Consider the following 27,959-nt stretch of genomic DNA (forward strand, 5'->3'; position numbering starts at 1 on the left):
CAGCAACAGTCACCACGGGCGGCAATGCGGCTTGGCACCGCATCCCGCATATGTCGTCATCAGAGCATGAAACGCGGGAACGTCAAAGGTTACCGCAGGCAGCGATGCGGCTTGCACCGCATCCTACCCACAAGGCAAGTGGGACTGACACCACAGAGCAAGTGGCATCACTGGCAGTCGCTTGTCAGGCCATACGTAAGCGACAGACTGACACTGCAGTAGGACGTGGCTTCACCTCCACAACCGACAAGCCTGACACACCTGCATAAGGGCTGCACATCGTCAGTTCGTCCATTCAACTCCTCCTTCACTCCTCGGCTATAAATACCAACCCCAAACCAGGTTTGAGGTATCTCTTCACAACTCTCTCACTACTACTACTATCACATTTTGCTTCCCAAGCAAACTACTGATTCTCACGCCGGAGAGTGGTAACAAGGAGCACCCCCCACCCCATCCTCCTTGTTACGAGTCACGGCTTGTTTCCTTGTGCAGGAGACCAACCGGCGGACGATCCAGCCAGCGATCCTCGAGAGGAAGGGATTAACCCTTCTTGACGATACCAGTGAGTTAACCCTGCCCGGTTAACCATTGTTTCATCATTGGCGCCCACCGCTACTCTTAGCACTTTTTAAACCATCCCTCTCTCTCTCAAAAGACCATGTCTGATCGTCTAAACAATACTACCGGGGATAACCCACACCACGCAAACCCAGGGCCCACGGGGACCACTCCCCTAGCCCCAAATCCTGGCCACATTGGCACATCAACGCAAGGGGGCGCATCCCTTACGTTTGGACACGGCCTTTCACAATACGCATCTGTGATCCCTCCAGACATGAACCCTCATGCCTGGTACGACTAGCAAACAGCCCTGCTAGCCGCAACATACAACAGAGCTTGCGCAGAAGCGCAAGTACCGGTCGGTCCTACCCCGGCACCACATACCCCTGTAGGTCGTGTTTTACAATACGATGGCAGGGCCCCCACACGCCCAGCCTCCCGAAGTAGGTGTGAAAACCGCGGATCCTCTTGCTGTGAGGTTCGCACAATTGATGAGGATGATTCCTCATACGGGTCTCGTGCCAGAGGCCCAGTACATAGCCGCCTGGGCCCTCACGGCGAGAACAGGCGACAATCCACAGCCCACCACGGCTCCGGCATTCAAAGTCGGCTGGGACCGCAGTCCCATAAAGAAGGGTGTGGTCGCACTGATCCGGACGACGATACATACCGCGAGGAGTCCCACGCTTCTAGCAGCAGACCGGGAGGACGCAATTATGTTCCTCCAACTCAACCCCGCAACACATATCTCCGCGCTGCAAAACGCCCCCAGAGCCAATCCTACAGGCCAAAATGTGCGGCCGAAAACTCCAAGTTTGTCCCGGAGATAGCACAAGCCGATGTCACCACCACTAAATTCCCATTAAACATTGGGAAATACAATGGTTCGTCCGATCCGGAGGACCACATGAACATCTTCACCGGCGCAGGGTGCAACGGCAGGTGGGACAAGCCCACCTGGTGTCATTTTTTCCCCCAGACCCTCACGGGTCTGGCGAGGGCTTGGTTCGATTCTTTGCCAGTGGGATCACTGGCCTCATTTGAGGACTTGGAATCCAAGTTCCTCGCGCACTTTAGCCAGCAACGACGCCACGAACATGATTCTATGGACGTCATGAACATCTGGCGCAGGGACAACGAATCGCTTGAGGCATTCGTCGTCCGCTACAACAAAGAATGCCTTGAGATAGGTGGCATGGAAGACCAGATGGCACGCAACCACTTCATCGTAGCCGTTAGGGACGAACAAATGGTTATGACTATCTCCGGCAAGGAAGGCTTGCCAAAGAAGTGGGAAGACGTCATGGCTGCGGTCAAGACGTACGCCCAGACTCAGCGGTCCCTCAAACCGCATATCGCAAAGGCGCAACCCCAAGCGGAAGGCCAGTCCTCCCGCCAAGAGCTCAAGCGCAATAATAAGCGCAACCGGGACACTTGGAATCGCGGCAGCGATCCCAAACCTTATGTCCCGCAGAGTCACCAGCCCGACGCAAGGGCAACAATCAACGCCCATCGTGAGAACCAAGCGTCGAAGAAAGAATCTCGGGATCGTAACTGGACCGAGATCAACTAGTCGCCAAGCGACATCCTCCTTACGGACACGCAATTTCTGCGACCGGCCCAACCGATGAAGTCCAAGAAGAATCAGGATCCCACACTCTATTGTGAGTACCACAAGGACTTGGGCCACACAACAAACAACTGCATCAGTCTCCGACTGGAGATTGAGCGAGCCCTAAAGGCAGGGAAGCTGCAACATCTGTTGCCAGGCGCGCAAAAACCAACCAAGCGCATCACCCCCCACAACGAGGGCACCTCCGCGGGTAAGAGGACCATGTACGTGGCCTCAACCCATATGATCAACGGAGGCAAAGGAAGGCCGTGCAAGGCGGTAAGAAGACCGGACAATGACTGGAAAGATGAGCAAGTTGTCTTTCCAAAAGTCCGAGGCGGCCCGCGCGACAGGCGCGCCGTCGTTATTACAGGCCACCTGGCTTACTACTGCACCGAGCGATTATTCATCGACTCAGGCAGTATTTCTGACATCATATACGAGCAGTGCTTCAACCAGTTCGATCAGGAGGACAAGGATCGGTTGCAAGCGGTGGACTACCCTTTGGTCGCGTTCGCAGGGGAAACTGTTTTCCCCCTAGGCCAAATTACTTTTCCTGTGTGCCTCACCAACGGAAGGCACACACGAACGGAGGAGGTGAACTTCATGGTTTTACCTCACACCTCCAAATATGACGTGCTTCTCGGGAGAGAATCCCAAGGCGACTTCAACATGATTACGTCCGTACCCCACTCTTCTGTCGGTTTCCCAACCGAAACGGGGGTCGCGATAATCTACGCACGCAGGGAAGTCATGTCGTCGTACGAGCTGCGTCCGACCAAGATGGCAAGGCCTACCCCCAACACCCAACCAGAAAAATGGGTTCTCAACGCGAGACACCCAGAGTAAACGGTCACGTTGGGCCACGCCTTGTCCCCCAACATCATAGCGCACCTGAAGCAGCTCCTCTTCAGAAACCCGGATATTTTTGCGTGGACACCCGCAGACATGACAGGGGTGCCATGCGAAATTACCCGTAGACTCTCAACAAAGCTTGCCCCAAGGATTGTTACGCAATTCCGGAGATCGACGAAAAAGTCGATAACCTCGCACCATTTCGATGGAAGTGTTTCCTTGATTGTTACAAGGGCTACCACCAGGTACAAATGGCAATCGAGGACGAAGATAAAACGACATTCCGCACGCCCACTGGAAACTACTGCTACACAAAAATGCCGTTGGGGTTGCGCAACGCAGGCGCAGCCTATCAAAAATTGATGAACGACACTTTTCGCGGCCAAATCAGCAAAAGTGTCGAAATCTATATGGACGACCTGGTCGTCATGAGCATGGAAGAAGATACCATGCTCACCAGTACGGTACAATATCCTGGATGACACCAATCATTGCATACTTGCAATCAGGTGTTACTCCCTGATGTGCTTGAAGTGGTTTAATAAAAACAACTAAAATTAGCCCTAATCTAGACACTCTAAGCTTTAAATTTATAAACTTAGACTCGATCTAAAACTAAAACCACACAACCGGCAAGTGTACCGATCAATGTAGTATAGCTAAAGTAAGTCCGAGTATCGAACCCATGAGACTCTAATGATTACGCTAAGACTCTATTTAGACTAAGACTGACACGACTTTAACTAATTGTTTATTGATTAGGGGGGTTTCTAAAAATTCTAAATAATGCAAATAATATTAAATAACTAGACACGAACTTGGATGAAGACTAGAACCAGTGGCGATGAAGACTACCTAGGCTAGACGCAAGCTTAACTCAGAATGGATTTCTATTCGATAATTTTGTGGTATGGAACCGGGATCTTTAAATGCTAAACCTATTAAGATACCAACTAAGCCACTCAATCCCTCACAAGGTGATTCTTGTGGCACTACCTAGGCTGTTATGATTACCGGTTTTCTAGATTTCCTCACAGTCCTCTAGTTTCTTAAAAGTGCCTAAATAAGACAATCTACCTCATAGCGCGAAAGTCTAAGGCAACTATGGATTTTAATCTTGGTTTAATAGATAAGAGAATGTTTAAGGACTAGACCGATTTCTTAGACATAACTATAAACCAAACCGAGACCTATTAATAACCTCGAGCCTCATAGCGACAAGATTAGCAGAACACTTGATTTTATTAAATTACCGAATATTACTTCTAAGGTTAATTACGTAATTTCACCTTAAAGAGTTAAAGATTTATTATGTGATATAGACACTCATCTAAATCAAGAACCCTAGAACAACCCTATTATGTGATATAGACCGTCACCAAGGATTATACGAAGCAATAAACAGCAGTAAAACAAATATCAAGAATGCATATACACCAAGTTAAAATTCCATAGCTTTTACAATACAAGAAAATCCATAAACCACGCCAAAAACCGAATAAAAATCCAAACTTTATTTAAACTATTGTCATGCCTATGTAGTTTAGAAAATTAGCCAATGGTCTTAAAAACAAATAAACAAAGTCTCATAACAAAGTTCATTGAATTAAAGAACAAAGAACTAAGAAAACAAAAGAAACTGAGAACCCGTAAGCTTCAAACCCGCTCGCTTCCAATGATTCCTAGCCCTGAACCCTTGCTTAAATCCACCTCTAAAATTCGTCCCTTATGATCGTGCACGTCTGATGTCTTCTGTTCGTCCTTCTGATGTGCGGCTGATGATACGTCTCGAATGGAATTCCCCTTATATAGTCTAACTAGTTAATACCCCGCCCGCGTTGCGGGGCGATGGCCGAACAACGAGCGAGTGTTAGGCAGCTCATTGACACGAAAAACAATTAAATCGAGCCAACCAATTAAAATAAAACACTTTTATAGTTTTGATAAAAAAAAACTAAAGCAATGACAATATTGTAATTTTTAACTGAGGAAAAGTTGTATTTTTTTTACCGGGGTAAAATCGTAATTTGTCAAAAGCTAAAGTGATGGTAGTACTGTAAATTTGAATCAGAGGTAAAATTGTAAATTTTCACAGGGGCAAATTCGTAATTTTGAACTTGGGGTAACAGCGTAATATAAATTCGAACTAAGGACACAATCGTAATTTAAAGCTGGAGGCAAAATCACAATTTTATTTTGAACCGAGGGCAAAATTGTAATTTTGAGTTGGGGGCAAAAACATAATTTTATTTTGAACTGCGGAAAAAACGTAATTTTAAACTAAGTGCGAAATCATAATTTTTTAAACGGGGGAAATTACATTTTTTAACAGAGAGCAAAATCGTAATTTTTAGCTGGTGGCAAAAACAAAATTTTATTTTGAACTGGGGGCGAAAAGGTAATTCTGAGCTGAGGGCAAAACCACAATTTTATTTTGAATCGAGGGGAAAAGCGTAATTTTGAGATGGGAAAAAAGCGTAATTTTATTTTTAGCTGGGGGTATAACCGTAATTTTAAAGAGGAGCAAAAACGTAATTTTAAAATGGATATAAAATAATAAACTGGTTGGTCCAATAGGAGAGTGCCATGCAAAATCGTATTTTTTAATTAAGGGCAAAATCATAATTTTGAGATGGGGACAAAAACGTAATTTTATTTTGAGCTGGGTGCAAAACGATAATTTTAAACAGGAGCAAAAACGTAATTTAAAATGGGTATAATATAGTAAACTGGTTGGTCCAATGGGAGAGTGTCAGGCAGTTGACTGGCACTATTCCCCCATTTGGTAAGCTGTCTGGCACTATTCCCTCACTTGGTAAATGTAGTATAGGAAATTAATAAAAAAATATATATATCCACCGCCTCCTTTGTTTTTACCCTCCATAATATATCCCCACTAATATAATATGCAGCCTCTAATTAATTTGCGTCCAAGAAAATTATGGCTGCCTCTCAAAATTTGCGTGCCCTCAAAGATCACATCTGATGTTGCTTTCTTTTCAAGAATTATAGTAGGGTTTAATATACAAACAAATCAATGTGTAATTAATTGTTCACAACGCCCAAGGTCACGAAATTCATAAAATTCGCTGGGTTCTAATCTTTGGCAGCCCATGGAGTGAATAAACAGTAAAACGATCATGTCCCTCTTTCCTTGATTGTTTTTTTATCTCTTAATCTATCTGCTATAATAAAAGAAACCAAGTAAGTTTTAGACACGTGTTATTTATTAAAGTCATTTATTTTTATAAATAATTAATATCAATTAAATAATAATTATACAATTAAGTTTAATATAAATCTAAACAATTCATATAAGAGATAATATATATAATTTTTTAAAATAGAGTAAAACAAAAATCGTCATTTATGTATGTCATTTATTGCAAACTGTATCCTTTGTTTTCAATAATTACAGAAAACGTACTCAATGTTTGCAAACCCTTGCAAGTTATGTCCCTTAGCCCTAACTCAGTTAATTTAAATGATTTATTTATTTTATTAAACTAAAATAGTTAAGGGTAGAACCTATTTCAAAAATATTTAAAAGGTGTTTATTGGTTATATACTTATATTTTCGTGTTCAATTCTCAACTCAAATACGGTAATCACTATGTTTACGTGACATGTATAAGAACAATCACCGCAATCACCTCATCCATCGTATATCGAGTATATCCGTTAGTTTTTTTAAGATATAAATTTTTATTAGATTCATTCAACCCATGTAATAAACGAGGTTTTTTTTTAAAGATATAACATTTTTATTTTTTACTATACAAAAGTACATTTATGCAACTCGTGTAATACTCGGGGTTTTAAAAATATAACTTTTTTTATTATGTAGTATATAAAATAAGATTTATTCAATACATATAATACATTGGATTTATACATATATAACTTTTTTATTGTTTATATAAAATTACATGTGTTCAACCCGTATAATACAGCATCCCGCTTTAGTCTCCCTAACGGTCGAACTTAGTCTCGCTCCTCAGCTCGACGAGGTTCTTAAAAATGTAATTTTTTTATTATTTAATACATAAAATTAAATTTACTCAACCCGTACAATACACGGGGTTCTTAAAGATATAACTTTTTTTATTATTTAATATATAAAATTACATTTATTCAACCAATGTAATAAATGAGATTTTTAAATATATATTGTTTTATTATTTGGTATATAAAATTGCATTTATTCAACCCGTGTAATAAACGAGATTTTTAAAGATATATTTTTTTATTATTTGGTATATAAAATTACATTTATTCAACCCGTGTAATACACGGAGTTTTAACCTAGTATTGTATATATGTTCCGAACCCCCAGATTGTCCATACAAATTTTAATATATCTTTTGAAAGCCCAACACCACAACAATAAATAATAAGGCAACATTCTAACTTGTAAAATAGAGATAGTGGCATCGGTCCACTCACAAAAAATAGTGGCAATTTTTATTCGGTCCCTGACGGTCTACTTTGCCCAACTGGTTGGTCATTTCTTTATTACTCATTTTCGCTCCATTTGCACCAGTACCTGACCCAACACAAAATTAATATAATAAAACATTAAAACAAAATAAAAATAAATAAAACCTATACAATAATTATATAATTTACACGGGAAAAATATGTGTATTTTACCCCACATCACTCCCGAAAGTAAGTCAGAGGCACGCAAGTTGCAACACAAAGCGTGCCATTATCAAATGGGAGACGGTATCCTATACCGTAAATCATACCTGGGGCCACTCCTACGCTGCGTCGATCCACAAGATGCTACATACCTTATCGGAGAGATACATGAGGGAATATGTGGCATACACGCGGGTCCACGCATGGTAGTTGCCAAAATTATGAATGCTGGGTATTACTGGCCCGGCATGCACCTAGATGCGGTCAAAGTCTTGCGCAAGTGCTTTAATTGTCAGCGACATGCTCCCAAGACCTTGCGTCCCAAGAACAACTTGATCCCTGTCACCACCGCATGGCCTTTCCAGAAATGGGCAATTGACGTGGTAGGACCATTTCCAGACGCACCAGGTGCGGTGAAATTTATCATAGTGGCTGTAGATACTTCACAAAATGGGTAGAGGCAAAACCACTTGCCTCAACCACCGCTATTATCACAAGGAAATTCATCTGGGAACATATCATCTGTCGTTTCGGTCTACCGATGTGCATCGTTACCGACAACGACACCAACTTTGCTGCCGACGACTTTCAAAAATGGCTAGAAGAACTACACATTGAACACATATTCTCCTCAGTGGCGCATCCGCAAAGGAATGGCCAAGTCGAGAGTATCAATAAAAGTTTAGTCGAAGGCATCAAAGCACGGTGAGGAACAGCCAGACGCGGCTGGGTTGATGAACTCCCAAGTATCTTATGGGCCCATAGGACAAGCCCAAAAACGAGTAACAGTGAGACACCCTTCAGCCTGGTCTATGGCTCAGAAGCGGTGATCCTCGCGGAAGTAGGTTTCCCCTCACCCAGAATGTTGGCTATCGACAAGATAGACAACAATGAGGAACGCAGGGTTGACTTGGACCTCTTGGAAGAAAGGCGTGAAAATGCAGCCATCAACGAGGCCAAGTACAAATCCAAGCTTGAAAAGTACTACAACTCACGCGTCCGCGTTTGTACTTTTAACCCAGGAGACTACGTCTTTCGCGATAACGAAGCATCTAACGCTGAGCGCCCAGGGAAACTTGCCCCCAAGTGGGAAGGACCTTACCTCATCCAAGAGGTCTAAAAAGGCGCGTATAAGCTGCAAACGTTAGAAGGCGAACCTATCGCACGCACATGGAATGCACAACAGCTTCGACGCTGTTACATGTAAGCCATGTTTTTACATTTTCCATGTAACCTATCGGGCCGCAGGCCATTTGCAAATAAATAAATGAACAATTTAATGCAATATTGTTTATTTCCTTCTATTACAAATGCGTGTTCCACTTTGCGGTATCTGCAAAAACAGATTGGCAAATCTTCATTCGCAATACCCACACAAAGTGGTGACCACACACAAATATTGTAATAGATCAACAACGGCAAAACGTTAAATGTCTATCCGGCTGGATACGTACATACCGTTTTCGCAAAACTTACACAATTCCTAAAACCTTAGATGGAAGGAAAATAGGAATTGTCTCATACTCATACGACAAAGGTATAAAGTATACTCAACCGCGTTTACAACGCGTAGAGTTCTGGATATACACGTTCAAACATGCAAGTAGTAAAAACACTTGTATAAATTGAACAAAAGGATAAACTTTATATTCAAAAAAATTTTCTACACCTACGCGGTGTACAAGAGATTTACATCACGTCCTAACATTTACATTGAGGAAACAAAAAGGCACGTAGGCCAACCTAGTTCTTCTTCGTACCGCTGGTATCAGCACCACCCGTGCCGTCACCACCGGTCTCTTCCTCCTCTTCATCATCATCACCGTACAACAACCGCAAGCGGTCCACATAGTCTTCCGCATCCAAGCATTTATCAAGTTGCTCAAGGGCGGAAATGGACATGTCATTATATGCTGCAAGAGCGGCAGCAAGACGGCCTTCGGTATCCATGAGATGGAACCCGGACCTTTAATCGGTGTATTCGCCTTTGGATAAAACGTTGATATGACTAATGCATCGGTTGTAGCCAGCTTTAAAACCAGCCTCCCGCGCACGCAGCCTAATCAGATCTACATCGGTTGCGTTCTCAGGTGCGTCCAGGATAGCCTTAACAATCTGCAAAAGCACAAGCAATAAGGTTATCACAGACAAACCTAAACAAAAGCAAAGGCATCGGATACTCACATGCCCAATACCGTGATCATGCATCCGATCGCGATCATCCTTGAGCTGATTGAATGAAGAAACAAGGCCATTTCTAGCCTCAGCAACCTCCCTTGCCCGCGCTTCAGCTTCAGTTGCGCGGGCAGTAACCTCCACAACCATGGTCACGCGATTCTGCACTTCAGCCTTTCGAAAACAAAGAACACAAGCATATAAAGATAAACATACTTGTGAAACAGAAAAGGCAACTCATACCTGGAGGCCCCCAACAGTCTGGTTTAAGTGGGTGCGATCAGCATTCGCTTCTTCAAGGGCCTTGGCAGCACGGACCCCCGCCTCTTTGGCCTCTTCAAGAGCCTTTGCAGCCTGGGCCTCCGCCTCCTTGGCCTTACTGACAACCGCCTCAGCCGCGGCCTTCTCCTTAACCAAAGCAGCATTCGCTGCCTTGACATTGGTCAGCTCCTGACGAACACGAAACAGCGTTTCATTCTGTTTGGCCCAAGATTCTTTCCAAGTCTTACGCTCATTAGAAAGTGATTCTTTCCAACTCTTGCGCTCATCAGAAAGCAGTTTGGCGAGAGTACGAACCTGTTTAAGGCCAGCAGTTGCCGCCCACTCCTCAGTTTGCTTATACTGCTCGAAAGTAGCCTTCTCCTTCTTAAGCTGCTCCGTACCCTCACGAGCAGCCTTTACCAACTCTTCAGCCTCAGCCCGCAAGCGAGCAGTTTCCTCCTCCTTGCGCCCCAGCAGCTTATAGTCTTCCATAATGGCATTTGCCATTATGAAACTCCCCACAAGCATGGAGGAGAGTTGGTTGATCCGGAGCTCACAGGGCAAAGCGCGGGCTCGATTAACTTCAAACAGGGTGCCCAGACCACCCAAAATCTCCTTACAAGCAGAATGATCACTTGAAATATCATCCCCTTGCATAACACTCCAAGGGGGCGATGATAGTTCACAGCCCGGTCCTCTGTATAGGTGCGGTAGTAGTGTTCCAATTCAGACTCTTCAGGCTGAATGGGGGGCCCTTCGAAACCCGTACCCCCAGAAGCAGAACCGGAAGCCTTCTCGGCAGCAGGAGTCTTGTGCCTTTCCGCATCAGATTTTTGCTTTTCAGCATCAGAAAACTTTAAGTTGAGATCATCGGTATCTTGCGGAAAGATCAGATTATCAGAGGAATCAACTGTGTCAAAGATCTGAGCCGCAGTCTTCTTCCCAGTATCCTCTACCTGCACAGAGGGCTCAGACACCACCTTGACAAAAGGGCTGGAAAATTCTTTATTTACCCCCGCATCCGCAGACGCGTCATGCGTGGGGGAATGAGGAGCATCAAATAAAAAAGAGAAGTCTTACGGTTCTGCGAACAAAGCAACAACAAACATCAATTACAAGTTACAATGGCAAAAACTTACAAAGTTATAAGACACTTACCAGCCGCAACCACAGGCTTCACCTGAGAGACAGCAGTTATCCGTTTTATCTGTATCCTCGAACGCTTCTTTCCACCGGCATCAGCAGCTTTCTCCTCTTGTTTTCTCTTCTTCTCACCAGCAGGCTTGGAACCCACGAAGGTCCCAACTGCAGCCGCACCACCACCTAGAACACCCAAACCCTCAAGGGTGTCAGATACAACTACGTAATCGGTGTATCTGCAAAAACAAGAACGAGAGATACCTGCCGCCTGCGGCACCAAAGGAGGAACAACAGGAGCCTCAGGTTTTTTTCCTGTTGCGGCCCCGCATAGCTTTCTACACAGGTTTCTTTTCCGCATGCTTCTTGGGGCCACCCTTCACCTCAAACAAACCCAGGCCCCCAAGCATACCTGCGTTTAAATCATCAAGAAAGCAAGTCAGAAAGTTGAACTCCTTTATAAGGCAATAAAGAAGATTACAGATTATACCTTGGCCTTGCGGCAGGGGTGCATTCAACACGTCGCGTGTAGGAACGCGAAAGTTGTCAACAATGTCCAGGTTAAAACCTTCACCTTCCGCACACGGATGTAACTCAACCTTGCCCTGGAAAGTCGGATCAAATATCCTCCTCAGGGCAGCGCCCTATGATAGTACACTTACAAAATCAGTAACAGACAAAGAAGTAAAGACACCACGCAAGAGTAAAAATGCTTACCACCACTCTTCTCCAGCACAACGGGCCTTGCCCTCCTATCAGGCCTGGTCAACATCATCCGCAGCACCCACAACTGCGAGTTGTCCAGCTTCTTGAACTTTATGGTTTTCAACTTGGGGAACCACCCCACCGTCTCCGCAGTAGGAAGAACAATATCCTCCGCAGGGATGGTCTCATTCACATTCCGCATTGTCATGTTGGCAACAACCGCGACAGCCTTAATATAGAAGAACTTAGTCTTCCACTTGGTAATACCCTTCGGAGGGGTTATCAGCTTGGGGCTCCCATACCGTTGGCCAAAAGAAAAAAACCCGGTGTTCACCGTCAACTGGTAGAACCGCCGAAAGTTCTCAACAGTAACATCCAGACCAAGAGCACGAAAACTATACTCAAAATTCCTGATTCGAATCACCCCGAATGGGCTCAGTTGGGAGATATGAATGTGATTATACTCCCACACTTCGGCAACAAACACCGTCAACGGCAGTCGGAGATTGCCTTCGTAAAAGAAGTCGGCCCACATGGTGATGTAAGCGTGTAACACCTCGAAATTTTGCGTCCTATAATGTATTGACACATGTCATAAGTTTACACGTGATAATAAATACTAAAGAAGGACTAAAGTTGACAAACATAGAAAGTATGTGAATCCGAGGGTTCAAAATGTCAATTAAAGGATAAATATACTGTACAGTAACCCTAAATGATGCTCGTACATTCAAACAAATAAATCATGGATCGTACGGAACGAAATGCAGAAGAAAGTGAGAGATTACAAACTGCAAGGGGTTAAATGTGTCAACATGTTTAAGTTATACCTCTGAGTGACCTTTTAACGAACCTGAGACCTTGTGACAGTGAATTACGCTCGCTAGATTGTACGATATAAATTTCGCGAAGTTCCGTTTTAAAACGAGAAAGTTATGATCAAATTCGTATGCGAGGGGTTAAAAGCGTCAACAATGAAAGTTAGGACTTTTCGGGTAGTAATAAATTAACCGAGGACTTAATGGCGCGGGTAAAAATCACGGGGCCCTTATACGTAATTAAAAGAGGCCCAAAACGCAAAGTTACTCCTTCGAATCGCCAAAGGCCAACAGTAATAATTGAAAAGATTTGAAAATCTTACTTTTAGGTCTCAGGCGGGCCGCGTAAAGGTAGCTAAGGGCTTTACGCGGGCCGCGTTGTCAGTAGAAGATATGGGCGCTGACAGTGAGATCCAGGCGGGCCGCGTAAAGGTTGCATGATCTTGGACGCGGGCCGCGTCAGCCTCCCAGATGCAGAAAAGTCGGACAGAAGCACTGTTTGCTGTTTTAACCGACTTATGGACCATTATTAAGAGCATGGGCGCCCCCTAAACTTCCCCTAGCACTCAAGGACACTTGGTGATCATCCAAGAACACTTGTAAGCATTGTTGTCAATGATCAAAGGTGTGTAGTTTGCTATAAAAGGCCACTTAGTGCATCAATGTTCTTCACACCTTCAAACAACACTTCTGATCATTTCTGGAGCTCAAGTGCCTTCAATACTCATCCCTGGTCGTGCATAGGACTCTTGTAAGTGTGCTCCACCCTTTCTTGGTTAAGTTTTGCTTAGATATAGCTTAAAAGTCAATCCCTCGTAATTAACGATTGACTTAGCGGATAATCACAAATGGTCCAGTGATTAATCAAATCAAAGGTAGTTATATGTTGGTAATCTTGTGGGCATTAAACCCTTAAAAGGGCACCCTCTGATTCCCATTCTAAGTAGTCCAAATGTCGGGTCAAAGTTGCTTAGAAAAAGTCAACAGAATGCTAACTTTCGATTTTATGCATAATAAGTAATGTAGATGGCGTGTAACCTGTTTTGACACTCATATAACATGATAATAAGAATTATAACTGGCCTAAGCTTGTTTGATCCGACCATTTACTGTTTTGACCCGGTTCGGAACCGAAAGTCGCAAAACTTTGACTTTTGCTTTGACTTCAGTTCCGACCCGTTATGGTATGATTTAGATATGCCTTAGGACTCTCTTAGGACCAGGTTACGTGATGGTATAACCCTCTGTGACCGGTTCGTTGTTTGTCCGAGTCGTTTGCACATTTCCGTTATATGCTTAAGTGTTGACCATAACGCCCTTTTTTGCTTTAAAACGAGAATTTTGGACATATAAAAGGACAATAACCTTAGTTACTGATTTCTAAGCATGTCCCTAAAATGTCACGTCAATCCGAGGTCTAGAATAGGAGTTATGCTAAATAGCGCAATTATGGAAACTTTAGTAATTAAGCGACGCAATTAGCATAAAGCCTACCTAAACCCAAATTTCGACACCAAACCTTTTACACACTGATGTAAAATAATATTTTGGAATTTTTAAAGATTTTTAATTATTTTTAACCTGCTCATAACATGCGGTTATGGCATTGATTCGGTAAATACCGAATATACCCTTTTCGAACATAAAATGAGTTCTACAAGGTATTTTGACCCGAATCTAGTTGCTACTGATTTTAAATAATAAATAGAGTATTTTGGACTTTATAAACTGTTCGGAAAACTCAGATTTCCTGTAGAACTCGGAAACCTCTTTTATCATCTTTAAAATGACCGAAATACCCCTACGGGGCGTATATTGGGATTAAACTCGTTATGGGCATAATGGAAGGTATCCTACCGATACCACAACCTCCTTAGAGCATATTAACTTAGGAAACCTGTGTAGGACCCTTACGGTTACCCGTTACGCTTTTTACGCGTACGGTTCGGTTTATGTAACTAGTTTACATAAACGAGTCGAAACGGGTCAAACCTTATCGTTTTTACTTCAAAATCCAGAGTGTGGTTATATTACCTATATAAAAAAAGTCTTCAAACTTGTTGGGTCCAAACCACATTCCGTTCCCGGTTTTCGCCTTTCACGCGATTAAACCGTAATTATCCTTTGAAACTGACCGGTCTAAGCTAAGGCTAAATTAAAGACCCGTTAGGATTCTAATAGGTTGTTATAAACCTTCGTTCCAGAATAGGAGACCAGTAAAAGATACTTGCATTTGTTTATTGAGGTTATTACTTGCTCAAGTAAATACTTTTAACTTATTTTCCGTTATACGGGCTTGGGTTACGGTATACAAAATACCGCTTGGTCAGGCAATTGACCCCAACTCATTAGTAGTTGGGTATTATCAATGTGACCCGTTTAAAAATCTGTTTTGTTGGCTTTACGCCTTTGGGAGCTTAATGACCATGTCCCGGATATCCTTGGCATCATTTTACGAAATGGCCACGACCTTGACACGCGGGTGTAGGCGTACACCCGACAATGTGTCTATATTTATAAAGGTATAACCGTTGGTTTTCCCGCCACGGCTTTATGCTTTGTGGCGTGTCTATTAACCTTAAACCCGGCACGACCCGGGCGACTGAACGCATAGTGAGCATGTAATTCTTTTACAAGATTTAATTGATTAATTATCCCAAGTTATAAAGAGTTTGTGCCTTGTGCATTCAAATCAATTTTATTAAACCTTTTACAAAAGTGTCGGTTGAACGTATTTACCAGTGTAAACTGACGTATTTTCCTCAAAAAGATTAAATGCAGTTTCTACTCGAAATAGGCTGGCCACTCCTTAGCATCGTTAGAGTCTCGCAAGCTTGGGATGCCACTATCTGTTGAACAATATTTCTATTTTATTTTTGATCTCCTGTGGATTTATTTCGACTACTTGTGATACTTGGATATTACATTTGATGGTTGATATATATCTATCTTTATGCTTCCGCTGTGCATTTAAATATTGTGTGGTTTAACTATATTGTTGCCAACTACGTCACGGTAATCCCCCACCGGGCCCACCGGTGAAACGTATGGAAATCGGGGTGTGACAAAGCGGCCGGAGCATCGGCACCGGTGTCACCCTCTTGTGGGAATATAAACCGAAACTCCTTGGGCATTTGAATACTGGTCATCAGGACGTCAAACTGACTCTTTGCCCACTTTAACACTGGTAAACCCTCGCCGGGGCCACCACCACCTTCTTCATCCTCTTCCGCCGCCGCCGGTGAAGAGGGATTGGGGTTTTCACCCTCAGCATTGTGTGGGTTAGATTAGGGGTGTGCACGGTTCGGTTCGGTTATTAGCATTATCCGTAACCGTAACAGAAGTCATCGGTTAATCGGTTCGGTTAATTCGGTTAATTTGTTGGTTTTCGGTTCGGTTCGGTTAATTTTCGGTTAATAACCAATTCAAACAAGGGCTAGTTTTTTTGCTTAGAAATACATGTAATGAAGGTATAAGTACATGAAATAGATGTATAAATACATGAAATGAATATATAAATAAATGAAATGGAGGTATAAATGCATGAACAGATATTTAAATACATTAAATGGAGGTATAAATGCATGAACAGATGTTTAAATACATTAAATGGAGGTATAAATAAACGAAATGAAGGAATAAATAAATGAAATGAAGGCATAAATAAATGAAATAGATGTATTATTACATGAAATAAAAGTATAAAATATGAAATACATGAAATAGAGGTATAAAAGCTAGAAATATATAAAGAAAACAAATAATTCGGTCCGGTTCGGTTAATTTCGGTTAACCGCTGGTAAAAAAATATCCGTTAACCGACTTTCGGTTAATTCGGTTTCGGTTAATTTCGGTTCGGTTTTGTCGATTTTCGGTTCGGTTTCGGTTAACGGTTTCGGTTAACGGTTCGGTTATTGCACACCCCTAGGTTAGATGGTTCAGCCATCAGGGACAATAATTAAGAAAACAGAGAATGAGTTCAGAAAACTCAACAACCTCACCGGAATTTCAGACAACTTATCGGAGAAGACAAAGGGAACTTTCTCTTTCACGGGGAAATTTTGAAATTTTGAGCAAGTGACGGGAAACCACAAACGGTTTCCCCTTATATACCCATCGCAATTAATGCGATGCAGTAACCGAAGCACCACGTTCAAAAAGGGCGAGTTATGCGACGCCACGTATTCAGCGACGTTTCCGCTGACGGTTACCACGCGCGCGTGGCTGCCCACGCGCCTGACAAAGGAGACGTTTACACTCCTGCTACAGTGCATTTATGACCTTGGGCAGTGCAAACGTCCTTTCGTTTCAGCACATGCAGGAAATCCTACCAACCTTCACCAACTCACACGTGCGTTCAGCCACGTATGCAACAAAAAAGCAACAACATTATCCAAATATAAGCAGCATGCCGTTTCTCTGGTATAACCGCGCCATAACCCATACCGCATGTCGTTTTTTACATACCCCTAAAAAGGCAAAAAATATATATCTCTACATTATATAAAGGGGTATAACTAATATCCTCATATACCCACGAGCACACGTGGAATATGCGGGGATGACACACACGAGCCCGCACAGGTGTGTCAGATGCTCAGAACCAGTGTCGCTCTTTGGACTGCGAAAACCGCTTCCCAGGACGAAACAAACCGCACTCCTTGAGGCATCTTCAAGCTTCAAATCCCTCGTGTCCGGTTCACAACCACAGAGGGTGCACAAACAGCTTCTCCTTAGGGAAAAGGATAAGTATGATGCGCGACCGCACATCAGCAACCCTAACTCCTGATCCTTCAAGAGCCGCACACGAGCAAAACACTCTTTTCATGCGAGTCTTTTGTTACAAAACCGCAGACACTCATGAGTCACTGCGGTCACATATCCAGCTACGCGAATGGAAGCTACGGAAGAGCCACGACTAAGTCATCACACAGATGAACGAAGCTACTTCAAGGAAAACTGATTCCCATTGAAGCGTGAAAGAAAGTGGCTACAGAACAAGTGCGGACGAGATTTCCAATCATCTAGAGAGATCTCGTTGAGCAACAAGCGAACGAATAGTGGTAACAAGTCTGCTTATGACTTTGTTTACCCGCTTATGAGTTGGATAGAATAAACAATGGTGGGCATCGCCATGCCTATGACCATGTTTATTTGACCATTATCCAGATTCACATTGTTCGACCAAACACGGCCAACAATGACGCAAGTACCTCACGTTGTTCGACCAAACATGGCCAACAATGCAAAGGAACGAGGTAACCGCAAAGGACGTGCGGTTACTTGAGAGCTAATTGGAAGAACATGAAAACCCCACAAAATAGGGATCATCATTACATGTCCAATTACTGAACATAGAGCTTGAGCAAAGCCACTCACAGCATTGCATCAGCTACCGCAGAGGTTACAACTAAATTTGCGGGTGAGGACATCTTCCATCACCGTCGCAAAGGTTGGTTCGAAGCCAACCGACGTCTTGAGCCACGATCTCAAAGGTTGGTTCGAAGCCCTCTCTTCTTCATTCACCATCTCAGAGGTCGGTTCGACACACCAACAGGTGGCACCCAACCCTGATGACATCAGAAAAGGGTAGACCATACTACCGGATCGACTGAGAATTTCGCATCAGACGAAACTTGCTCACCGGTACGGAAGAGACGTCACATGACTCTACCGGATCTCCAGCTTGATTTACGAAAAGCAAAAGCCATTTACATCGCCTAGAATCTTCTCCAGACTACAAACTACCTTCTAGACACCATAGTCCAGTGCTCCTCCCACATGCAACTTGCACGAAGCAGCAACACTAGACTGGGGGGACTTGAAGGGGTATGGTCCTAGATCTCGCGCCAGCTGACCGCAAGTGACCATTACCCTTATCAAAAACCCCCACCAGCAAAGAACTTACCTGCGTCCGTTTGGGCATGCGCGAACGCATCCTTCGAATCCAATCGGTCCAGTGATAAGAAGAAGCCTTACCTTGTGCATGAAAATGGGTATACATGGTGATGCGGCTGGCACCACATCATGTGAACATTTTCGTCATGACAAGGGATCTGGGCAACAACAACAGTCACCACGAGTGGCGAGGCGGCTTGGCACCGCATCCCGCATATGTCTTCATCAGAGCATGAAACGCGGGAACGTCAAAGGTTACCGCAGGCAGCGATGCGGCCTGCACCGCATCCTGCCCACAAGGCAAGTGGGACTGACACCACAGAGCAAGTGGCACCACTGGCAGTCGCCTGTCAGGCCATACGTAAGCGACAGACTAACACTGCAGTAGGACGTGGCTTCACCTCCAAAACCGACAAGCCTGACACACCTGCATAAGGGCTGCACGTCGTCAGTCCGTCCATTCAACTCTTCCTTCACTCCTCGGCTATAAATACCAACCCCAAACCAGGTTTGAGGTATCTCTTCACAACTCTCTCACTACTACTACTATCACACTTTGCTTCTCAAGCAAACTACTGATTCTCACGCCGGAGAGTGGTAACTATGAGCACCCCCCACCCCATCCTCCTTGTTACGAGACATGGCTTGTTTCCTTGTGCAGGAGACCAACCGGCGGACGATCCAGCCAGCGATCCTCGAGAGGAAGGGATTAACCCTTCTTGACGAGATCAGTGAGTTAACCCTGCCCGGTTAACCATTGTTTCATCAACATCAAAATTCCAAAACTTGAGGCAGGCTTTTTCTATAAATAAACAAAATGAAGCTACTTATGTATGTTATTAGATAAGAGGTTACAACAGAACCAGGGTTTCATGCGTTTAGAAGGAACCATAGAAGAACAATCATCATCATCAACTCAAATCACTCATAACCATCAATTAGGCATTATCAAGTCCCCTCACCTAAAACATCAAGTGCGTCACCTCCTAGTTTAAAAGCTAAAGAGAAAAATATTGCAAAAAAGCAATAAAAAAGGACGCCATCATCGTCGGATTTCGGCACATACAGTGAGGTTGGGACGGACTTTGCTGCTGCCGCTGGTTTTTGCCCCATCAGACCGCTAAAGACCTTCCTTTGCCGGAGCATCGACTTCGAAACCCTACTTCTGTCGCTTAAATCGGTCAATCCGGGCGGCGGTTCGGGAAGTGATCAGGACATGTAGTCCCATCGCCCGTCTTGCCTTCGTCGTCCCCGTCTTTGTTCCGCTGTCCCCCGACGTCTTCTAATCTGTGTCGTCGAAGTTAAACTCACAAACGACACCATTATCATCATCATCACCTGTGAAGTGCGTCACCGGGATAAGGAGGTCGTGGCTTGCATCTATCTTTCTCTCTCTAGAGATTTCTCGTCTTATCACTTCCGTATCTCTTTCTCATAAAATGACGTCGTTACCATTAAATTACTGTTTCTCGGTTATGTTATGTTTTAATACATATATATGAACTAGGTTATAACACCGTGTATTACACGGGTTGAATAAATGAATTTTACATACCAAATAATAAAACATTATCTTTTTAAAAGCCTCCTTTATTGCACGAGTTGAAGAAATGTAATTTTATATATTAAATAACAAAATAAGTTATATCTATAAAAACCATATGTATTGTACGGGATAAATAAATGTAATATTATATACCAAATAATAAAAAAATTATATCTTTAAAACCATTGTATTACACGGGTTGAATAAATGTAATATTGTTTACCAAATAATAAAAAAAGTTATATTTTTAAAAACCCCCATGTATTACATCGGTTGAATAAATATGATTTAATATATCAAATAATAAAAAAAAATATTTAAAAAAATTAACGGATTTTTTTATATTTAAAGTATGATAAGATTGAATATTAATCTGAACTAACGGATTTTTTTATATTTAAAGTAGGATAAGATTGAATGTTAATCTTTATTTATTTAGTTAATATAAGATTGAAAAATCATATGATTGAATAGGTGGGGAGGTTGTTTGATGATAAATCGGTTAACCGTACTAAATGATAAAGATAATAGAAACACGTAACCCCAGGCCAGCGTTCCACGCTAAGCACTATTGCCATGCCAAACAGGCAACACCCACCAAAACGCTAACCCGGGCGCTAACCCGGGGTGATGTACACAACGTTAAAGGGCCAACAACGCCCCTTGCCACGCCCACACCTACTACCCTTATCAAGAAATCATGTATATATTTAATTTATTTGATGTCATGATCATACATCCACATCCACATCCACATCCACTATGCCTGATGTATTTCATTTAACCCCATCAAAGTTTTCCTAGACAAATAACTCATCTGATTTCGTGGTCATTAACAAATTGAGTTGACATAATTCAATACATACGTGATATTTTTTGATGTTAGGTAGATTCTTTTTTTAATTATTTGAAAGTTAATATCAACTTTAGAATTCGTATGAATTCTTATTAGCTTTGATTAAATATTATTGATAATAAAAATTTGTATTAGATTAGATTTTTGATTTGATTAAATATTATCAATAATAAGAATTTGTATTAATTTAGATTAAATATTATTATTATTATTAATATTATTAATAATTTTAATCAATTAAATGAGAGAATGACAAGTGTCCCAAAACAGGTTTCTTTTATTATATAGTATAGATATATCTAATAAATCTTTATCACCATGAAACTACATAATTTACGAAAGGGTTTGAATTGGTGGTGTTTGGGTCTAGGGCGTCAATTTTGGACAGAGCTGTGTTGATTGCTGTTGCTAGACGGGCTTCTTAGACACGAAAGGAAAAAAAGTAGTGGATTTGTTAAAAAAACTCTGCATGAACAACAAAAACTGAAAACAGTAACCTAAAGTGTGAAAGCATACTTGTTGGAGTCCTATAGCCTTACGAAAGCGAACCGACAACTGGGTTTTATTCCTATAAATTAATTTCTAACCAAATTCAACATTAAAACTGAAGGGAAATAAATAAAATTTAAAAAGGAAAACTTACTTAAAATATCTTTCAGGTGTTCAATGCCCTCAGCATCTGGAACAACTGATGAGTGAAAATTAGCAAACACCTTTGACCTCCCTACATGCATCATAAAGCTTCTGAACAACGACTTTTTTATGTCCTTTCCTTTCTTTGACCTGCAATTTTCTCCATCGCCATTTGTCAATTATTTATACACACGTAGTTATTAAAAGCGCTAGACGCACTCAAGGCGCATAGGCCTCGCCTGGTCCTAGGCGCATAGGCCTCGCCTGGTCGTAGGCGTAAAGCGGAAAAAAAAAGCAACTACATGGACTTAAACTAACTTTTGTGTATCTAACCCAAGACCCCAGATAAAAAAAAAAACCAACAATTTAGATAGCAAACTGATATGGGAACAGGGTATCTTCAAAAACACACAACAAAGCGACCTGTAATGATTGTATACCAGAAGTTTAAAAACGGAAAAACAAATACAAAAAACACGACCCACCCATATATTTGTTAACCCGAGATTCCTTTACATACAGTTGCCTCCTGAAAATGAGGCTGCTACTATCGCCAAGAGACTCAAAATATTGGCGTACTTATTTTTCGTATAACCAAGGCGATTGAGGATGAAGGTGTTGAGCATGTAAGTTAAACTATTTTTGTTTTAAGAATATATTTTAGCGCAAAACTCGGCTATTTTGGATCTTGATTTTGCTTCATGTTATTAATCATGTTGGTTGTATTAAAATCAAATATGGTTCCTCTATCCATTTGTGGTAATGTTCTGTGGGCAGGTGTTAAATTTGAAAGGCCCCTAACTTTTTTACTTTCATGGGTTGAATAAGTCTTATCTAAAGGCATATTCATTTATTTTTTTCTTGTTCATCAATGTAGGATTGTATAGATTAATTAGCTGAGTTTGATTACCCTGGCAATTTTGGCCCAACACCTTAGTTTTAGTTTTAGATCAGAATTTTGAAGGACTGCAAGATAACAAATAGCCACATATTTCATAGTAGTAGTTGAACAACAAATTAGGGCAAAAAATCAACAACAATGGCACTCACACAAGGCAAACGGGTGAAGGTCATCTTTTTCAACATTACCCATATCGAAGGAAAACGTATTTTCTTGAAGCGTACCTGTTGGAGCCCTAATCGTCTGACGAAAGTCGTCACTTAGTTTGGGGTAGAGCGGTGTTGATCGATGTTAGCACGTGACGTTGATTCGGAGGAGAGCGATGGTGAGCGAGGGTAGTAACTGGATGTCGCCGGAAGTGGATTGGGGCTGGGTGGTAGTTGTTGGTGGATGACATGTCTGTGCGCTGCTGTGTAAAGGTGGGAATGACCGGAAGATGGAGCTCGCCAAAACCTGGAAGCGGGAACTGTTCCCAAGCCCCTACCCAAAATTCGGATATCGGATACCTGATTTTGAACACCCCTAGGTCTAACGCTTGCAACACATTCCGGCGACAATTTCGGTAGTGGCGTAAGGTGGTGGTGGTCTGGTGGACCTGTGCATGTACCATGTGCTTCTATGTTTGTTCCTTGATTAAAAAAAGTTTTAAAAAGGACGAAATGACAATATTGTATGTTTTCATGTAGGGCACTTTCGTAATTTCTGTAGGCAGCGCAAGTTAGCCCTGGCCCCTGGCTCACTGTTCCTAAGACCTACGGCAAATGTTATTATATATAATATAATTTTTTACGATGTTAAAATGCTTAAATTTAGTTGCTAATGGTTATTAAATAAGAGGACATTTTGATATAATGTTTCACATATAAATATAAATATATAATAAACTTTTATTCAACCCCCGCGTTGCCGGGTGGTAAAACCGTGTTACGTAGTAAGCAACTGACGATCAAAATCGGTAAAAATCTTAAAGAAAACACACGAATTTATACCGTCACGTGATGTAAAACACAAGCAAAGAAAAACATGAACTTATATTGAGACCCGACATAAAGCATAGACAAACTTGAACTTATATCGACAAATATTATATAGTCGAGTGGGTCGACGTGTTTTTATTTTAACATTTTTTACGAATTTTAGAAAGTGGGGGCAAAACCAGTGTTGCGGGCACGGGTAATAAGAAAACGACGACCCAAACTGAGAAAATCATAAAATAAAAACGTGACGAAAATGATTTAGATTGCAAAGAAACCTGCCCGGAAATATCTGAGATTGCAAAAAAAATAGATTTTATGATTTTAATGTAATTTTATTATCTAATTTGTGTTTTTTTTAGTAGATGTTAATTTTAATATATTAATTTGCTTAAAAAATTAAAAAAAATAAAAAAATTCGGATTGAACGGGTCGGGTTCGGGTTAGCCTGCGAATATCCGGATCAGGTTCGGGTTCATATGTATGAAACGATTTTCGGGTTCGGGTCGGGTTGAACCCACCAACCCGCGAACACGACCCGTCTAGCACCCCTAGCCCTGGCTCACTGTTCCTAAGACCTACGGCAAAGGTTATTATATATAATATAACTAGGTTATAACCCCGTGTATTACACGGGTTGAATAAATATAACTTTATATATTATGGGGTAACTTTGTAGAATAGTAACCAAGTTTTAAAAGTGTTCCAGTTAGGTCACTCAAGTTTTAAAAGTGTTCCAATCAGATCACTCAAACATTCATTTTTCATTAATATTAAGGGTTTTTTTATTTATTTCATAGGTAACCGTGGTGATGTGGATTTTTATTTCTTTTTTCCCTTTTATTTGATGCTAACTCAAGTGACGTGGATTGTAACTTGTTTTTTAAATTTTTAATGTAATTAAAGTATTTTTATTTTTAATAAATATAACTTCATATATTAAAATAATCCGAGCCTAACATCTTATGCTCCATTTTTTTCTTGACACATGGATAAAAGGACATGGCTCGATTTGAATGTTAAGTTATCTAATTGGGACAAAAACGATACGAATGACCTAATTAGAACACTTTTAAAATATGGTTACTATTCTGTGACATTTTCCCTATTATAGATAATAAAAAAGTTACATCTTGAAAAACGTGTATTGCATGGGTTGAATAAACACGTGTATTACACGGGTTGATTAAATATAATATAATTGGTTAACACATATGGTCGTCAATATATGTTTTTGAAAAAAAAATGAACTTTGATGTATTATAACATTTTAATTTGTTTTTTATTTATTTATTATTAGGTTAGAAACTTGTGTATTACACAAGTTAACATTTTACTTTATTTTTATTTATTTATTAATAGGTTAGAAACTTAAGTATTACGCATGGTTAAATCGATGAAATTTTAAATTAAATAGTTATTAATAAGCGAAAAAGTAAAAGAAAATGTTAAAAGAAAAAAATGTTTTTTTTTTAATTTTTATTACTCGTCGGTTATTAGATAGTAAATAAAGATAAAGATTATAAACTTTTATTTAAACAATTAAAACTATCTTTATCTTTATAAATAATAAAAATGTTAATATATAGTTTTTAATTTTGTTAATTAATATATAGTTATCACTTATCTTTATCTTTATCATTAAAATCTTTTCTACAAATTTTAATTGAGACCACCTCATAAAGCGACATGTGTCCTCAAAGTGGTTTCTTTTATTATATAGTATAGATTTTTTACGAGGTTAAAATGCTTAAATTTAGTTGCTAATGGTTATTAAATAAGGGGACATTTTGATATAATGTTTCACATATAAATATAAATATATAATAAACTTGTATTTAACCCCTGCGTTGCCGGGTGGTAAAACCGTGTTACGTAGTAAGCAAGCGACGATCAAAATCGGTAAAAATCTTAAAGAAAACACACGAATTTATACCGCCACGTGACGTAAAACACAGGCAAAGAAAAACATGAACTTATATTGAGACCTGACATAAAGCATAGACAAACTTGAACTTATATCGACAAATATTATATAGTCGAGTGGGTCGACGTGTTTTTATTTTAACATTTTTTACGGATTTTTAAAAAGTGGGGGCAAAACCAGTGTTGCGGGCACGGGTAGTAAGCAAACGACGACCAAAACTGAGAAAATCGTAAAATAAAAATGTAACGAAAATGATTTAGATTGCAAAGAAACCTGCCCGGAAATATCTGAGATTGCAAAAAAATTTGAAATCACAAACCGATGAGATTGTGACACATGGCGGTGCATATTAGCACCACCACACTATTCCTAAGATCCTACCACATTTGTTAATATAACTAGTATAAGTACCAGAAGTACCCGCCGCGTTGCGGCAGGGTATAGGTAACTACCAGTTTCGCATATCACCAGTGATAACTCCAAAAGACAGATTCTATTTTGTACACCATAAAGTTTGAGTACCTAAAATATCAACACATACCATCCTGTTACTTAGCTCTAGATATTACGAATTTGTGTGGCACAATCTAGCCCGACCAACTCTAGCAAGCACGCCCGGCTAGGCAAGCTTCCCTGCAATTAAAAAAGATAAAATTAGAAAGTTGATATAAAGAACCTCATTATACAAAATTGTATGTATGACGAGAAATTCAAACAGGTAAATGAATCGGAATGAAAATAAAATCTAGCATAGCAAGTAAAATTCAAATATGAGAATGATTTGTATTATTAAACATCAACTTAATATTAGTGTGAATACAAACAAAGATACAATATCATGTTTCATTTGATTAAATAAAAAAAAAATAACATACATATCTAAAAAAAGGAAACACACCATAATATCAAACTTGATGGATTTAATTTTCTGATAAATTAAAATTACCTAAAGCCATAGGAACATCATAAGGATCTTTTGTAGGTAGCTCAGAAATAATATCCACAAAGATACAAGTACAATGCTTATTGATGTAGTAGAACAACTATCTAATCCTCTGAGAATAAAATATAAACAAAAGCTTTCTAACCTCACATTCGGATGAAACTCTTTGTTCAACCGCTTGTCAACCGCATCACAAATAGCACTTTTGGAGTGCAACTCCCACACCCAAGCCAATAAATTGTTCATTTTATGACCCCTTAGCTCCCTCTCAATTGGTCTCAACCCACAACAGAGTTCTAGAACTACCACACCGTAGCTGAAAATATCGGTTTCATCGGTAGCTTTCCCGTATTTAAGATAATCGGGCAATAAATAACCCATGGTCCCCGCAGTTAGTGTAGAGACCGTGCTTTTATCATGGTCGATGATCCGGGCCAGCCCGATATCACCTAACCGAGCATTAAAATTAGCATCACATTACTAGCTTTATTATTGCGATGGATCACTTGTTGCTCGCATTCTTGATGAAGGTACGCCAAAACTGAAGCCAACCCAACCGCAATATTATACCTATGGTTCCATTTCAAGAACCCCCAATGCCCAGACTCTTGATTAAACACTTTATCAATACTCCCATACGACACATACTCGCCTTTTTCGACACACCATCATTGGAGCAGGACAAGATTCTTATGCCTCATACACGCGATAATCGACAACTCAGGCAAAAACTCCGTCTTTCCCTCATGCGAATGCTTAGACCTAACCAAAGTCACTAATTGGTATATAATCATTATCTTGAGTGCAAACTTTATTATATACATAAGTTAATTGGTACTGTAGCAGAAGTAATTATATGAGTTTGAGTGTGTAAGCAAGCAAGTAACAAAGTAAATTTAGAAGTTAATGAAAAAAAGGACGGTATTAAGCTTTTGTAAATAAAACACATCACACATCGATACACCTTTTACCAATATGCTACTCACTATGTGTGCTACAATGATTTCAGAAACCCTTGTTCTTATTCCTATTTCCACAATGACTTTTAAGAAGAGAAAACATTAAATAGAAAACAATAACTGACTAAAAGTTCAAACCTGGATTGAAGGCGCTTGATAGGTCAACTATCATAAAGAAACAACAAAAGAGAAGAAGACCTTTATGCCGGCTAGAAAAAAAACGATATGAAGACCCCATTCAGCAATAAAACCACCATCGTCGCTTGATTCCACCGCTAATCTTCGTCGGATCGTCGCTCATCTTGTTCGCGTGACTTGCTGCCGATCTGATTCACCTGAACTCCGCTGGAGACTCGTGCGATCCACCCCAAAAATCAGAAGATGACACAGAGAGAAGGAGATAGAAGGAGAGGAGGTGCGTACCGTAGATAGAAAAATGAACGGTCTGGATGCATTACTGTAGCCAACAATTGACGCAAATTGTTATATAGAGTAATATGGTCAACCAGCTAGATTATATGTGGGGATGAGTTTATTTGGTCTACTACTAC

The 27,959-nt window shown here is 40.9% G+C and overlaps 2 protein-coding genes across 5 annotated transcripts; both read right to left on the bottom strand.

Annotated features, from left to right (window-relative positions):
• Positions 1 to 5,986: 5,986 nt before the first annotated feature.
• LOC110909180 (probable L-type lectin-domain containing receptor kinase S.7) lies at positions 5,987 to 27,937 on the bottom strand. Of its 4 annotated transcripts, none has more exons than XR_004878776.1 (5): positions 27,547 to 27,937; positions 26,595 to 27,211; positions 22,830 to 26,139; positions 21,715 to 21,854; positions 5,987 to 6,216 (listed from the first exon to the last, which is right to left on the bottom strand). XR_004878776.1 is itself a non-coding variant. In XM_022154203.2 (3 exons), exons 2-3 carry the CDS (start codon positions 26,828 to 26,830, stop codon positions 26,109 to 26,111), a joined length of 267 nt encoding a protein of 88 aa, XP_022009895.1. In that variant the 5' UTR covers positions 26,831 to 27,211; positions 27,547 to 27,901; the 3' UTR covers positions 25,750 to 26,108. The 4 variants fall into 4 exon arrangements, 2 of the variants coding, with proteins under 2 accessions (XP_022009895.1, XP_035838700.1); XR_004878775.1 differs by lacking the exon at positions 5,987 to 6,216 and adding an exon at positions 7,293 to 7,577; XM_022154203.2 differs by lacking the exons at positions 5,987 to 6,216; positions 21,715 to 21,854 and having other exon boundaries at positions 25,750 to 26,139; positions 27,547 to 27,901.
• On the bottom strand, positions 9,280 to 11,946 carry LOC110909179. Its single transcript, XM_022154202.2, has 4 exons — positions 11,739 to 11,946; positions 11,513 to 11,660; positions 9,860 to 11,434; positions 9,280 to 9,790 (listed from the first exon to the last, which is right to left on the bottom strand). The coding sequence occupies exon 3, from the start codon at positions 10,766 to 10,768 to the stop codon at positions 10,088 to 10,090; it is 681 nt and encodes a 226-aa protein (XP_022009894.1). The 5' UTR covers positions 10,769 to 11,434; positions 11,513 to 11,660; positions 11,739 to 11,946; the 3' UTR covers positions 9,280 to 9,790; positions 9,860 to 10,087.
• Positions 27,938 to 27,959: the final 22 nt, after the last annotated feature.

The sequence above is a fragment of the Helianthus annuus genome, chromosome 14, assembly GCF_002127325.2.
Source record: "Helianthus annuus cultivar XRQ/B chromosome 14, HanXRQr2.0-SUNRISE, whole genome shotgun sequence".
In the NCBI taxonomy this organism is placed as follows: Eukaryota; Viridiplantae; Streptophyta; class Magnoliopsida; order Asterales; family Asteraceae; genus Helianthus; species Helianthus annuus.